General features: G+C 41.1%; 1 protein-coding gene across 2 annotated transcripts in view; it reads left to right on the forward strand.

Annotated features, from left to right (window-relative positions):
- Positions 1-17299, forward strand: part of LOC148844385 (uncharacterized) — a 146794-nt gene that overhangs the window by 98457 nt on the left and 31038 nt on the right. The window contains exon 6 of one of the 2 annotated variants that reach the window (XM_088959994.1): positions 11747-11804. The exons of the other annotated variant lie outside the window; for it this stretch is intronic. Coding sequence (XP_088816120.1) covers positions 11747-11804 — 58 coding nt within the window. The remainder of the gene's footprint in view (positions 1-11746; positions 11805-17299) is intronic. 2 annotated transcript variants of the gene reach the window in all.

Below are 17299 nucleotides of genomic sequence, written 5' to 3' on the forward strand. Positions count from 1 at the left end.
AAGGCAGCTATTTCCATAGCTCATAATCCAGTTCTACATGACAGAACAAAGCATGTAGAAGTGGATAAACATTTGATCAAGGACAAGATAGACAGTGGTGTGATATGCATGTCCTACATACCCACCACGAGCCAAGTAGCAGGCATTCTCACCAAAGGGCTTCCTAGGGCGTAGTATGAGAACTTAGTTAGCAAGCTTGCCATGAGTGACATATTCATGCCAGCTTGAGTGGGAGTGTTGGAAGATTTCTGTAATTATGTATTGTTGAGCTAAAGAAGAAGAAGAAGAAAAAAGGAAGGAAGAAGAAGAAGAAGAAGAAGAGAGAAGAGGTTGCAGACTTAAGGCCTCAAAAGAACTGCTTCATGCGAGTGAAGCATTTGTATTTATACTATACTGGCCGTACAACACAAGAGGTCTACAAAAATACAAAAATACCCCTACGGGCACTAAACCTGCGTACAGAACATATAATACACTTGTCAACACTCCCCCTCAAGTTGGGGCATAGATATCAATCATGCCCAACTTGTCACAGGGACCTTGGTGTCTGGAATGGTTTAACCCTTTTGTAAAGATGTCTGCTAGTTGGTCTTCAGAGCTGATGTATGGAGTGCATACTTCGCCTGTGATGATTTTCTCTCTGATAAAGTGCTTGTCAACTTCAATGTGCTTTGTTCTATCATGTAGTATTGGGTTGGCAGCGATACTTATAGCTGCCTTGTTGTCACAGAGTAGAGTCATGGGTTTGTCTACTGGAAAACCCAACTCTCCCAATAGATTCTTTATCCACATACCTTCGGCTACTCCGTGTGCCATTGCACGGTACTCAGCTTCAGCACTGGATCTAGCTACCACGGTTTGCTTCTTACTCCTCCAACTAACAAGGTTCCCTCCAACAAAGGTGCAGTAACCACTAGTAGACCTTCTGTCACTTTGAGATCCAGCCCAATCCGCATCTGTGTAAATTTCAACTCTCAAATGTCCATGTTTCTGGAATAATAAGCCCGCACCCGGGAACTTCTTAAGATACTGCAGTATTCTCTCCGCTGCTTCAAGATGAGTGGACCTAGGTGCATGCATGAACTGGCTGAGGACACCAACAACATATACTATGTCTAGACAAGTCATAGAGAGGTACAACAATCTCCCTACAAGCCTCTGAAATTGCTTCACATCCTTAAGAGGTTCACCTTGGCTGTCACTTAACTTATGGTTGGGGTCAATGGGAGAGTCAGCTAGTTTAACCCCAATCTTTCCAGTGTCCTTAAGCAAGTCTAGGACATTTCCTTTGGGAGATGAAGATACCCTTTTTTGACCGAGCAACATCAATTCCAAGGAATTATTTGGCGGGTCCTAGATCTTTCACTTCGAATTGAGTGGCAAGGAAGCCCTTCAAACTTTGAATTCCATCCGTCCAATCACCAGTAACAATTATGTCATCCGCATATACTATTAGGGCAGCCATTTTACCTTCTTCCCTTTTTACAAACAGTGTGTGATCTGAATGACATTGCTTGTATCCCCTCTGCTGAAGTGTAGTATGAAATCTGCTAAACCAAGCTCTTGGTGATTGTTTCAACCCATATAAAGACTTCTTTAACTTGCACACTTTCTATTCGCTTCCTTGAGCCTAAAAACTCGAGGGTTGAACCATATAAACTTTCTCTTCAAGGTGACCATTCAAGAAGGCATTCTTGATGTCGAGCTGATGTAGATCCCAATTCAGATTGGCAGCAAGAGAGAAAAGTACTCTAATAGAGTTCATTTTGGCAACAGGGGCAAAGGTTTCTGCATAATCAACTACATATACTTGAGTAAAACCCTTTGCGACTAAACGAGCTTTATACCTCTCCACGGTTTCATTAGCCCCATGCTTAACAGTGAACACCCATTTACATCCAACTAGATCCTTTCCCTTAGGGAGATCAACAAGTTCCCACGTGCCATTCTTGTGAAGAGCATCGATTTCTTCCTTCATGGCATTTGTCCATTCTGGTACTGAGGGAGCTTCTGCCACATTCTTGGAAATAGGGATACTGTCAATGGAGGTAAGGAAGGCACGAAATGAAGGTGAGATGTTCTCATAGGAAACAAAGTTGGAAATGGGGTGTTTAGTGGTGCACGACCTAACACCTTTCCTGTGGGCAATAGGAAGGTCAAGATCAGTAGTAACAGGGAGGTCAGGACCATCATTGGGAGTCAAGTTACCTGAGTGAGTATGATCTTCCCCCGAGGAATTTGATGGCACTTGAGGTACAGCTTCTAGATTCTCCACAGCTCTTAAACTTGGTTGGCCTTTACGACAACGAGAAAAAACACGGAAGGGTGGAGGATCAGAAGGAAAAGGGGGAGGAGGAGAAGGATTAGGAAGAGGAGGAAGTTGAACTAGTTTGTCCTCATGTCTACACTCCCCCTGAGGAGAAACAGGAAATAATGACTCATCTTCAAAGAAGGTAACATCCATGGAGAAACAGGATCAAAGCAAAGATACCCTTTTTGAGAGAATGAGTAGCCAAGAAATATGCATGGGATAGCACGAGAGTCCAATTTCCCTCGGGTGGGAGATAGGTTTTGGACAAAGCACCGACAACCAAAAACACGAGGGATAGAAAGAAGGGGGGCCTTAGGAAAGAGAAGCTGATGTGGGGCTTTGTACTCTAACCAACGAGAGGGCATTCAGTTAATGAGGTATGTAGAACAAAGGACAACCTCAAGCCAAAATCATTTGGGAACATTCATGTGGAGTAGTAGACCCCGTGCCACTTCAAGGAGGTGTCGGTTCTTCCGTTCAGCCACACCATTTTGTTGTGGCGTGCGGGCACAAGAGCTCCGATGAAGTGAGCAATGTGAAGCAAAGAAATCTGCGAGGTCACTATGAAAAAACTCTTTTGCATTGTCTGACTGAAATATTTGAATCTCAGTCTAAAATTGGGTGAAGACCATCCTTTGAAAATCTTGGATAATTTTTGGTACTTCCTCATGGGTTTGCATTGGATATACCCAAGTGTATCTGGAATAATCGTCAATGAAGGTAATGAAGTACTTGTAGCCACTCTCAGAAGGTAAAGTAACAGGGCTCCACACATCAGAATGCACAATGTGAAAAGGAAACTCAGATTTACTATTTCTTTGAGGAAATTGAGTTGTACAATGCTTGCTTAACTAACACGTTTGACGAGAAAAATTAGAAGCAGACACTAACTTACACAGCTCTGGGAAAACAAATTTCAAGGTCTCAAAAGACAAATGACCCAGACGATAGTGCCACAAATACATTTTACTCTTTTTGAACTGACTCATAGACTCTATAACATGAAGGCCATCCGTATTCTCCAGCATGTTGAGTCCATCAACTATACGTCCCCTACCAATCGTCCTCCCCGAGGCTAGATCCTAAATCACACGATAGGTATAGAAAAAAGTCACAGAACAGTTTAAGGAATTTGTAACACTACTGACTAAGAACATATTCATAGGGAATTTTGGAACATGAAGAACATCAGAAAGAGTAAGGCCGAGGGGAAGAGAGAGAGTTCCTTGACCAGCTATGGAAGTGTATGATCCATCAGCTAGTCTCACTTTATCTCTTCCAGAAAGAGGGTGATAAGTTTGAAAGTAAGAGGACATACCAGTCATGTGTTTTGACGCTCCAAAATCAATGATCCATAGAGAGTCAAGGTTGTGAGAAGCAACATGGAAAGCTGTGGCAGGATTACCTGATGTGGATGCAAAAGAGGTGGTGGGAGGAGCATCCATCTGGCAAATTGCTCTACCATAAAGCTCCAAATGGTTACGGAAGGAGTTTACAATATCCTCCCTTGGGTCAGATCCAAAGTAGCTATGTTGGCCATGTGGTGTTTGAGTCACAGTAGAAGTGGAGGGCTGATTCTCCCGAGTAACCATGTTGGCCATGGTGTTTCTTGGTACCTTGTTGCCCAGGCCTTCTAATTACATCTGAGCCTTGCTTCTTAGGTAGATCCTGAGCCCACTTTGGTTTCCCATGGAGATCCCAACAAGTATCTTTGGTGTGCCGGGGCTTCTAACAATTAGTGCACCACAATTTTTCCTTATTCATGATTCTAGGTTTAGAAGAACTCAAAACCAAAGGCACACTGCCTTACAGAGCTGCTACAGTCCACAACTAGGCACTTGCTGATTTTCGGTTTCATAGAGAACCAAACACAAACACTGCAGCTGCAGTACTAGTTTGTTTGACCTACCCTTTGTAGGGGTCCATAGGACAATATACGAACACTGCACTTGCAGTGTAACCATGTCTAAATGACCTACAATTTTACAACTTTCTTGCAGCTTCTCAGTAGGAACAGCAATACAAGTGGTAGTTCACCACACCTAATCGGCTGATATCCACTTTCTAGGGCAGCCGAACAGTCAGCGTTTAGGGTTCAACAACAGTCCCTTAGAGAGCTGAATAGAGCCACACACAATCGGAGGAGGGAAAAAAATAGCCGAACAGTCCCTACTCAGATTTTAGGACATTAACAGACCATCGAAAGAGTGCAAGAAGAGAACCATAAACAAAGAAACTTCAGTTCAGTACCCAGGTCACCCGAACTGTGAATAGGTAGTACACTCATGGACACAATCTTCTTTGTAGGCCAGAACCCTTCTTCGTACATCTGGGATGGTTTTCTACAGTCTTCTTAGCCGAGCAACCCCAGAAAACATGTAGCAGAACCCTTTTCTGCGCTAGGAAGTTGAACAGTCAGATTTCTTGTAGCAGAACCTTAAATGGCAGTGGAGACAAACCGCAGCACTAGAGAATGCTTCATCTTCCTTGTCTTCGAGCCTCAGGACTATAGCTTCTACGCAGCAGTGAAGAGACCTCAGCTGGTTGTTTTCCAGGCCTAGTCGGTCCTGCTCTGATACCATACTTAGCAAAAGAAGAAGAAGAAGAAGAAGAAGAAGAAAGAAGAGGCTGCAGACTTAAGGCCTCAAAAGAACTACTTCATGCGAGTGAAGCATTTGTATTTATACTATACTGGCCGTACAACACAAGAGGTCTACAAAATACCCCTGCGGGCACTAAACCTGCATACAGTACATATAATACACCTGTCAACATGTATTATATTTGATTATGTGCTATTTTAGGTAGTTGAGAGATTTGTGAGCTGTACAAATTTTTAGGAATCAGTTTTATCTTTCCTTTAATTAGGGAGATTTGTTACCTAGTTTGTATCCTAGAGAGAGCTATAAATTCTGATGTACAGAAGCACAATAAGATATTCCATTCTTCATATCTTTCTGTCTCTTCTTTATAGACACACCAATCACCACGACACAATCACCACCACACCACTGTTGTCGTGAACTTCAGCAGTCGACAACAATTCTTTCAGCACACATATGAGGAAAAATGCAGAGGAACACGACTGATATGCATATCAGTCACACCAAGCTCCACAACAACCAACTTTTGGAGCAAAAAAAAACATTCACAGTCCCTTACTTGAACACACGACAGCAGTGTTCATACCTGTCCACATTCAGCCCTCTTTGTACACTGAATAGAAGGTTTAGTATACCACTTCAACGACCACCACGACAGTGACCAAAGGCATTCTCACCTCCAGGCCCACAAAACGACAGCTCCTTTTCAGCCCCTTATCGAACCTCCACTCAGGTCAGCCGAAAAATGTAGATTACTGTGAGAGTTGGCCACAAACCCAGAAAGAGAACAGCTGCAAGAAAGAATGAGTGTAAGAGAAAGGAGAATACGACCTTACTGCTCTGATACCATGTAAGTAAACCCTAGTAGATTCTAGGTCGAAGTAGAGAAGAAGAAAGAAAGGAGAAAGAAGTAGAAGAAAGTTTGGCCAGACTAGAAGAGAGTAAAAAATTCCAACTCCCCTAACCGACCCACTTGTATTTATTCAAAATCATAGAGTTACATAAAAGACCATTTTGTCCCTCATAGTAGATGGGACACATAACTTAAACTCAGATACAATAGACCCTTCACTCTCAAGCAGATAAACCAGAATGACCAAAATACCCCTGACTCGAGCATTCTAACATTTCTCATATCAGCGGTAAGGGTATTAGTGGAGTTACACATGTTTTAATTTGCAAACATATAAATAGATGAATGGAACGGCAGGTCCATAACTAACTGTGCCCTTTTTCTCTTTCTTCTTTTCCTCTTCTCCTCTTTTCTTCTCTTCTATTCTCTGCTTTTATTTTCTCTTTTCTTATTGACACTTATAACCCTTTTGAGTGGGAGAGTAGCCAAGGAAAATTCCACAGGTGGCTTTGGGGTCAAGTTTAGTCATTTTTTGGTCAGTGACATGAATAAAACATACACAACCAAAAACCTTCGGAGGTAGAGAAGAAATAACTTGATTAGGACAAAGAACAGAGAAGGTGATCTTCATACCGAGTACCTTGGGAGGCATCTTATTTATACGAGGTTGCGAGAACATCATGTGACCAAATTTTTTTGGAATTTTATGCTGAAACAATAATGCACAAGTAGTCTCAAGTAAATGGCGATTCTTTCTCTCAGCTACCCCATTTTTGTTGTGAGGTGTAAGTGCAAGATTATTGATGTACGATTCCTTTGTCTTCAAGAATACTTTATCAAACAATTCAGGAAACAAAGTTTTCAATGATGAAAAAGAGAAATGGGCATGTCTAGTATGCCAAAAAACTCTAGAGATCAGCTCTTGACTATTGCAACCATCCCCACTAGATGCCTGTAGAGTAGCACCAATATCTTCATTCAGGTAGTAGAGACCCCCAGCTTCACAACCACTCCCAGTCATTCATCTCATGTCCTGAAAACACAATGAGTAGGAAAGAAAGTCGCACATCAATCTAAATCTTTGGTAATCTTAGAAACTAATAATAAATTTGTAGTAAAGCTAGGAACATGTAACCCATGAGGTGGAGGGGGTTGAGTGACATTCAAAGCAGAAGCTATACCTGACTTAGCAAATGAAGAGAAAGCAAATGAGGATTGTTTCAGTCAAACTATAACTCGATTAAGAATGTCTACCTCCTCAGCAGTGAAGTCTGGAAAGCTAGAGTTGGGAGTAGTTGTCTGTCCCGAATGCATAGAAGCACATGAAGGGCCACTCTTCTTTCCACTATGAGCCACATTTGAGCTAGCCACATATCCAACACCACTGCAGTTTTTATATGGCTTCCGTTCTTTATTTAATGCAGCTAGTTTGAGGTCGGAATACAGAATCCAGAATGTGTCCTTGGTATGTTTTTCTCCTCCACAATGACTACACTTAAAGTTTCTTTTGCCACCATTTTTATTTCCTTTACCAGTGCTGATTGTTTAGTAGGCTGAAAACGAGTTTCACTCCTCATCACATTTCTTCTCATTTCTTCATTTCTTATTAAATAGAAAACATGCTGCAGATTAGGTAACTCATCCCTCAAAGGAGAGAATTAGCCCTACAAGAAACTTAAATATCTGACCTTCCTCAATCTGTTTATCATGATTTTCTTTATCTTTGGTGCTCTCCCAGTCTAAAATCAGGTGGTGATCAAGTTCCTCCCAAAGACCCTCCAGTGTTGCAAAGTAGGTTGCCACAGAGAGGTCTCCTTGGTTCATAGCTGCACTGTCCTGGTTCAGCCTATACACCCGAGCAAAATTCTCTCTGTCCATTTGTTTTTTGAAGCTTGTCTCATATTTTATATGCTGTGCTATAATTCTGTACGGTTCTTGCAATCTTGGGTGTCATAGATTGGGGAAGCCAAGAAATCACAGTGGCATTCTCCCTACACCAAAATTTATACTCTGGTTTACCAGCCTTTGGCTCAGTGACCTGTCCATTAATGTGTCCTTGCATTCCTCTAGTGATAATAGCAAGCTTAGCTGAAATATCCCATTCAGCATAGTTGAATTCATCCAACTTACTATTTGGTAATTTGAAATGTAGGGCTGTCAAAAATAGGAAGCATCTCTCCTTGTTTTCCTCTGACGAAACCTCACTGGTTGTAGACATTCTTGACAGTAGGTACCAAATGTCACACCCAACAATACAAGGGCAAAATACCAAAGAAACAAATATAGCAAGGGAGAATACAGTTTACCTTCTGGAAAACCTAAAACTAGGAATAGGCCAAGGAAAAACAGTTCCTCAAGATTCAAAAAGAGGAAAACGTTGCACAGTAATAGTTTTCTGAAGTAGTAACCTCTGGAAGATTATACTTCTTGTTGTAACAGACTTTCAGCTAGTTCCCCTTTGCTGTAAAACCCTAGACCTGAACTCAGGTCTTAACTGCTCCTTTTCTTACCCTAACAGAGCATAAACAAAATTTCTTAGGGTTAGAGGAAGACAAACAGGTGCTCTAGGGGTCCATGAACAGTCTAGAACTTCAGCTCTCCTGGGTTGGACGTGAAGACAGAGAAATATCAAGAAACAAGAGAGGAGGCTCTGATTCTTCAAGAGAAAGCTTCTAGTGCTCTGATACCATGTAGTCTGTTGAGGAAGAATGAAGAAGAAGAGAAGAATGGAACAGCCTAAGATGTTTTGAGAATGGGGCGCTGTTTCTCTCCTGCTCTACCCAGAAATTTACATTAAGGTTTAAAAGAAAAGAATTACATAAAGCCCCTTATTAGGTGGGCTGAGAAAAACAAAAGAAACACATAATGTACAAGGCCCAGGCCCATTACTAACCAAAACAACACTTAAGCCCACTAACATATTATGTCTTACAACAGGTTATACAAGTGTTACGAAAATAGCTTCTAATCTCATTTTTAATGAGAGGAGTAAACACATTGAGATGGATTGCACTTCATTTAGGACATATTTCTTGCTGACTTTATCACTCTTCCACATGTAGCCTTGGACATGCAGATTGCTGACATATTCATAAATGCAATGACTGGATCCATACATCTCTTGTTGTCAAACTAATGCTTATGTCTACGCATTCGTTTGAGGGGGAGTGTGGAGATCTTAGGACTTAATTGAAGGGATAGGAAATCCATCACATGGACGCCCAAGATTGCGGAATAAAGGGGGCGAATTTCAAAAATTTTTCTTTCCCTTCAACTGGGAATCGAATTCCCTATTTAGAAAATCATATTTTCAAGGATCATTCTTGAACCATAAACTGAACCAGATCTGAACCAAAAGGAGGAGAGAGAGATAATACCTGATACAGAGAAATAGTATCTCTCAATGGAGGTGTTCACGCCCAAGGTAGAAACCAAAATCTGCTCCCACTGAAGATGGCGCAGTGCAAGGTGGAGCAGAATCAGCAGTGTCCTTCCTAAGAACTTGATTCTTCCCAAGAATCACATGGATGGCTAGTGAATACAACTCCTACCAATCTTTTCTCCAAAAGATTGGAATCAAGATCCAATCTTGATTTCTCCCAAACAATGGAGATCGAACTGCTATAGGTGGCGGCTGCAGGAAGGAGGCGACTAAAGAGAATTTGCAGGGTGCAGAATTCTCTCTTCTGTGATATCAGCTCTGAAGACAAGACTTGAGTCTGTTGAATGTTGTGTTGGATGTCTAAAGGCTGCCGCCCCCTCTTCCTTTTATAGACTTAAAGGGATCAGCTCCTAATCCCATTAGGAGTTGCTAACCCAAATCATATATGGATTAGAAGTCCCTTTAAGATAAGGGACAATCCTTATCTTATCTGCAGATTAGATCAGCCAGTTCCTAATCTAATTAGGAAGTTTCCAAATCTAAATCTCATTTAGATCTTGGACTCTCTAAGTGGATAGGGTGTGGGCCCAATCCTATCAGCTGATCTTATCTCAGAATTCGCCCCTTAAAGACTAATCAAATTAGCCCAGTTCGAAATGGGCTTAAGGCCCATTTAAGGTTATGTATTCATTAAGCCTTCCAAACTGTTGCCTAGTTGGGCTTCCTTGTATGGCGTGGGACCCAAACATTGACCTACACATCAGCCACATGGGTTCAGCCCAGCCTTTGTTACAAGGCTTGGCCGAATACACTGTTATGGACAGTGCACCCCCTGAAAACCATCAGATGGGCTCTATGGGCCCAACACTTACCCTAAGTGGTCCTTGGGCCAAGCCACCTTGTAACACCCAGGGACTGTGGGCAGATGCAAGATTAGCCCATCAGGTATTATCCTCAATGGCCTTACACTTAACCTCTCAGCCCATAATGATCATACACTGCCCGACAAGAGAGGACCTCTCCCTCGGCTGCAAGGAACAGTGTTGCACTCTCTCATATATGGATCCCGGGAATTAAAACCTATTTGCAAACATTTCGAAACCATATATATATACTTTTATCTCATATAAAATATATTTTGCAAAACAAATCTCAACAATTGAAATCGGCTGCCGACAGTCTTGGTTTCCATCAGTGAGAGTGCATCCCCGATCATTACCTTTGTCCGACAAAGGGGCTGATCTTGTCACTATGATCACCCACTCAGATGAATTCTCAGACAGTCCCAACATACCCAGGTTTTGACCCCCGCTAAGGATCTCACTGATTGGTACATCAAAGACAGCCCAATCTGACACCTAGTGCAGTATCATAATCGAGTCTAGGGGTCGGGTGTAACTTTCCAGTTTTGCCCATCAATCTCCAAGGTCCAGGGCAATACTGGAATTCTGGTCCAGTTCAAAGATTCAATTAATCCCACACTATGTGTGCCTAGGGTCTCACCCTGGTAGTTGAGACAAGCCACCCCAACCGACTTGGTGGCACCACAGTGTCAGCCTTGTTAGGATAGGTCTCCCCAGACCGACCCACTGGCCGTGAACATTCTAAACTAACACGAGTCTCATTAAGTGTCCAGTTTAAGGGTATCACACAGAAACATACCAAGGGAACATGAATCAAATATGCACTTTTATTCATTTACAATAAATTCATAAAGTACATCATTTTGATTGAAGCTAAGGGCATACAAAATTGTCTAACATTAATAACACTTTGTATACTGTATTATTATAGTCCTTGTTGTATCTAGTCTCTTTATTCTTTATTTCACTTTCTCTTCAGCCCTATAAGGGCATTCTTATAACTGTAGATATATTATATTATAAGAGACTCTTTAGGGTGGTCGATTTTTTCTTGACACCCTTAATTCAGTTTTGTGCTCTACTGCTGTTTACTGTTATGACTAGGAAGGTTGTCATTATCCACTGTTGCATTAGTTACAATTGTTGTTGCTGATAAAGAAACATTTAGAATTCTTGAAAAAATCTTCCATATGCGCAACTTTGAAGTTTGAAAATTTATCTAGATAATATCTTAGGTCATATGTCCTTGGACATTGTATTATCTGATGAATAGTTGCTTTTGGTTGTTCTAGTCCCTTGTAACCGATGTATTGTAGTTGAAATCTCCTCCCATTCTTGTGAACTTTTTATTCCTCAACAAAATTTTACTTCACTATAAATAAATCCCCTGGAAAAAAATTATCACAATATTACAGATAGGATAGGGTTTTGATTCAACGAAGGGGCCTTCACATGAGATGGTATTGTCTAATGTCAGGTTACAATCTACTTAAATAGTTAAATTTTATTGATAGTATTTGCAAACGCCCAAAAAAGGTAATGCATGTTTCCAGATTTTCAATGTATTGATCTTTTTCAGTTGACCATAAATTCTTCCCTAAACTGGTGCAAGTGCCATGTAAGAAGTTACTTAAACAAAGGATAAAAATGGGTCCATTATTTCTTTCAAGTTAGTCAAACCTAGGAAGGCATCTTTTTGCATATTTTATTGAATTATCTTTACTTATTTGGCAGCAAAGATCAGCTAAGCAAGTGTGGTCTTGATGGATCTTTGTATGCAACTATTGACAAGGTAAGCTATCTATTTGCATGACTGTCTACAATCTGTAATTCTAATAAACGTTGTAAGATATTGTTATATGCAATAAATTGTTGTTGACTTGCAGAAAGGTATATTTTATAGTAAAATGAAAAGAAAAGAAAAAGAAGTATATAAGAAACTTATGGGCATTAGAGCCCCAAAAAGATAAGAAGACAAAGCTGGAGTGAAATATAAAAAGATCAGCCCCTTGCAACAAATATACTGCCCTCTGTACAAAGGCTCCCCACTTCTAAAAGCTACCAATTAAACATAAGAAAGAATTGAACCAATCAAGATATCTGTTAACAGTTGTTTATGTTCTCAGGTTTAGTACCGCAAGGGTACTGTTGTAATTTTCTCTTGTCTTTATGTTGTACGACTGGGCCAGTATAAATAATAATACTAACTCTCGCCCACTAAGTTAAGGAGGGCTCTCAGTCCACTCGAGTCTCCTCTCTATTCTCCTCTCCTCTCCTCTCTTCTCTAGTTCTTGCTCAACATGGTATCAGAGCAAGTCGTCCAAGCCTGAAGGGTGGTGTCCAGCAAACCTGTTGTTCAATGTCGAGCAGATGGTCTTCTTCATCTTCTAGTCCAAAGGTTATAGAGACTCTTCATCTCCCAGAGCTGGCTCCATCGAACTGCTAATCTGGAGTACTCAATTCAACCCAGAAGTCATAGAGACCTTTCATCTTCCAGAGCTGGCTCCATCGAACTGCTAATCTGGTGTACTCAGTTCGACCCAGAAGTCATAGAGACCTTTCATCTTCCAGCCCAGAAATTGCATCCACCATCTGTTTGACTGTAGAGAGGCTTTCTCTTGAGGTTCGTAGAGGGAGTTCTAGCTTACAGAGAAGCTATCTTCTGAAGTTAAAAGAGGTACTGGTCATCTACCATTCGGCTGCCCTACTGATTGACTGGTTATTGATTGAATGTTCAACCGATTGATGGACTGTTGATTGACTGTATTCCTTAACAAGCTGTTGTATTCAACTGAGTGTTTTTTTATTCCTTCAACCCTACGATGGACTGTTGATGCCCTGAAGCTGATGTTGTATTGATCTTATTGATTGAGTGTTCGGCTACCCTGTTAATCTCAGTGACTGTTTGGCTATCAGGCCTGCCGATTGTGTGGTGAACTCCACCATCTTTTTCATTATGTTGGGAGGTCATATGAAGGATCTAGGACCTACCAGATACTTCCTTGGAATTGAAGTTGCCCGATCAAAGAAGGGTATCTTCATCTCTCAAAGGAAATATGTCCTAGATTTACTTCAAGACACAGGGAAGATGGGGGTGAAGCCAATTGACTCTCCCATCGACCCCAACCATAAATTAGGTGACAGTCGAGGTGAACCTCTCAAGGATGTGAAACAGTTTCAGAGGCTTGTAGGGAGGTTGTTATACCTTTCTATGACTCGCCCAGACATTGCATACGTTGTTGGTGTCCTCAGTCAGTTCATGCATGCTCCTAGGTCCTCTCATCTTGAAGCAGCAGAGAGAATCCTCTGATATCTAAAGAAGTATCTGGGTGCTGGTTTGTTATTTCAAAAGCACAGGCTTTTAAAAGTTGAGGTTTATATAGATGCAGATTGGGTTGGATCCCAAAGTGACAAAAAGTCTACCAGTGGCTACTGCACATTTATAGGAGGGAACCTTGTTACATGGAGGAGTAAAAAGCAAAATGTGGTGGCTAGATCCAGTGCTGAAGCTGAATATTGTGCTATAGCCCACGGGGTAGCTGAAGGCATTTGGATAAAGAATCTGTTGAGTGAGTTGGGCTTCTTAGTGGACAAACCTATGTCTCTATTCTGTGATAACAAAGCAGCTATAAACATTGCTGCCAATCCGGTGCTACATGATAGAACAAAACACATTGAAGTTGACAAGCATTTTATCAGAGAGAAAGTCATCACAGGCGAAGTGTGTACTCCCTATGTCAATTCTGAGAACCAACTTGTAGACATCTTTACAAAGGGTCTAAACCATTCCAGACATCATGATCTGTGTGACAAGTTGGGCATGATTGATATCTATGCTCCAACTTGAGGGGGGAGTATTAACAGTTGTTTATGTTCTCAGGTTTAGTACCGCAAGGGTACTGTTGTAATTTTCTCTTGTCTTTATGTTGTACGACTAGGCCAGTATAATTAATAATACTAACTCTCGCCCACTGAGTTAAGGAGGGCTCTCAGTCCACTCGAGTCTCCTCTCTTCTCTCCCTCTCTATTCTCCTCTCCTCTCCTCTCTTCTCTAGTTCTTGCTCAACAATATCAAAAGCATCCCACTGCTGTTCTAAAAGCCAATTGGGAGACTTGATTTTTTTCTCCTCAGTCAGCAGGCCTCTTCTCCAAAACCAGCTATTCCTAACAAACTGGGGTTATATGATTTGTACATTACAGATTAAGTGAGAGTGTTAGATGGAGTGGGGTTTAAGTTATTTCCATCTTTGTGTCTGTTTTTTATTTCTTTTCTGGGCATCAATTTCTTCCTCAGAAGCACAATGACAGCCAATCTCAGCCTTTGTATCACTGAAAGTAGTTCAGCTTGAATGAGTTGCCATTACTGAAAGGGCTAGAACTAATTGTGGAACCTCACCACAAGGAATTTTAAAAGGTCCCTCTAAAATACGAACTTTTTACATGTAACAGAAGACAAATAGTAAGAGGCAATAATTTTCTACTCTAGCTAATTATCAAAAAAAAAACATTTCTACTGTAGCTCTTGACTAGGGTAGAAACAGAAAAGAATTCTATAATGATGCCTTAGCAGGAAAAAATATATATCATCATCATCTAAGCCTTGTCCCATCTATATGGGGTTGGCTACATGAATTATGGGTATTTAAATCATTACTCATTACTTCCACCCATGTCCTTTTCGGTCTGTCCTTAGAACTTATAGCCCCTTCAACTTGTAACAGATCACTTTTTCTAACAAGTACTGTAGATGATCTTCTATGCACATGACTAAACTATCTCAATCTACTTTCTCTCATTTTGTCACCTATTGGAGATACTCCTAGGTTCCTTTGTATGATTTCATTTCTAGCCATCAATCGCATTCACGTTTCTGCCACTCATTTTTTGGACATGCTGTTTTTTAACTGCCAAACACTCTGCTCCATACAGCAGAAAGTAGACTGAGTGGTTAGAAATGAAGAAACCTGGGAGTAGCTAGGACTGGGTTAGAAATGAAGTGATACAAAGGAACCTAAGAGTAGTTCCGATAGGTGATAAAATGAGAGAAAGTAGATGGTTTCTCATATGCATAAAAGAGCATCTACAGCACCTGTTAGAAAAAGTGATTTGTTACAAATTGAAGGGGCTAGAAGAGCTAGATGCAGACCAAAAAGGACTTGGTAGAAGTAATAAGAAATGAATTTAAGCGCCCGTATGGATATGGCACTGAATAGAACGGAATGGCAAAGTAGCATTCATGTAGCTGACCCCATATGGTTAGAACAAGGCTTAGATGATTATGATGATGAATCATAGAAGAATTGACTAAACATACTTAAGAGCTTGTCTCATGGTGGCTGATGTTTGCTGTCTTGCTGATGACATAGTATTAATTGATGAAACTAGCAAAGGATTAAATGCAAATTTAGGTTTATGGACAACTTCATTAAAAATAGGAGCTAAAGGTTTTAAAATAAGTAGTACTAAAACAAAATATATGCAATGTAAATTTAAGTTCCCACAATTTTGAAAGAATGGTAGAATCCATCTAATGGACGCCATAAAGGTTGCGGAATGGGTGGGCGAATTTCAAAAATTTCCTACCTTCTCCCAACTGGGAATCATATTCCCTAAATTTAGAATACAATATTCAAGGATCCTACTTGAACCATAATCAAACCAGATCTGTACCAAAAGACAAATGGGAGGAATATACCTGATCCGGAGAAGCACTATCTCCCAAAGTTGGTGTTCACGCCCAAAGAATGCTCCAAGACCCGTTCCTGCTGAAGATGACACAGCTGTGGATGGAACAGAACCAGCAGAGTGCGTCCTACACACTGGATCCTTCACAAGAATCCTCTGGAAGTACTAAACACAGAATCTTTTTCAGTCTTTCTTGCAAGACTGATGTCAAGAACAGATTTCTTGACTTTCTTTTTCTGCAAAGATCTAATCTTGCAAAAACAGATGGCGGCGGCAGGAGGAGAACTCCAAAAGCGAAAAAGCTGAACTGCTTCTTCTTTCTTTTTCTGGAGTATGAGATCTGATCTCAATTCGCAGGAACCTTTCTTGCGATTTCTCTTGATTCGAAATCTGTTGAATTTCTCTCTTTCTTTTTTGTTAGGGTTTCTCCTCCTTTATTCTTGATTAAGAAACCTCCTAATTAGGAGTTATCCCAATCCAAATCAGTATTTGGATAGGGGATAATCTTAATCCTATCTGCAAATAAAGTTAGCTTACTCCTGATCTTATCAGGAGGTTACCAGATTCAAATCTAATTTAAATTTGGTCTCCAAGAGTGGATAAGGCTAAAGGCCCAATCCTTTTACTAACATTAATCTCAGATTCGCCCCAAGGATGGGTGATCATATCAGCCCACCTCGAAATGGGCTTCTAGCCCATTAAGTGTTCAGTGTCTAATTACTTTCCAATCTGCTGCCCAGTTGGGCTTCTTTGTATGGCGTGGGACCCAAGCATTGATCTACACACCAGCCACATGGGTTCGGCCCAGCCTTTAATACAAGGCCCAGCCGAATTCACTGAAAAACTCAATGAACCCCTTGAGTCCATCATATGGACCCTATGGGCCCAACACTTACATTAAGTGGTCCCTGGGCCAAGCCATCTTATAAAAACCCAGGGACTGTGGGCAGGTGCAAGATTAGCCCATCAGGTATTATCCTCAATGGTCTTACACTTAACCTCTCAGCCCTTAATGATCAAGCACTGCCTGACAAGAGAGGACCTCTCCCTCGGCTGCAAGGAACAGTGCCGCACTCTCCTCTCACATGGATCTCGGGAATTAAAACCATTTGCAAACAATTTGAAACCGTACATATATATATAAATATATTAATTTTGCAAAACAAAATTCCAACGATTGAAATTAACTGCCGGCAGTTTGGTTTCCATCAGAGAGAGTGCATTCCCGATCATTACCCTTTGTCCGACAAAGTGGCTGATTCTGTCACTATGATCACCCACTCAGATGAATTCTCAAACTGCCCCAACATACCCAGGTTTTGATCCCCGCTAAGGATCTCACTGATTGGCATATCAAAGGCAGCCTGATCCAACACCTAGTGAAGTGTCATAATCGAGTCTAGGGGTCAGGTGTAACTTTCCAGTTTTGCCCATCTATCTCCAAGGTCCAGGGCAATACTGGAAATCTGGTCCGGTTCAAGGATTCAAGTAATCCCATACTGCATGTGCCTCGGGTCTTACCCTGGTGGCTGAGACAGGCCATCCCAACACTTGGTGGCACACCAGTATCAGCCTTGGCAGGATAAATCTCCCTAGACTTAT

The sequence above is a fragment of the Nelumbo lutea genome, chromosome 8 (assembly GCF_056320005.1).
Source record: "Nelumbo lutea isolate HS-2025 chromosome 8, American lotus-T2T, whole genome shotgun sequence".
Taxonomy (NCBI): domain Eukaryota; kingdom Viridiplantae; phylum Streptophyta; class Magnoliopsida; order Proteales; family Nelumbonaceae; genus Nelumbo; species Nelumbo lutea.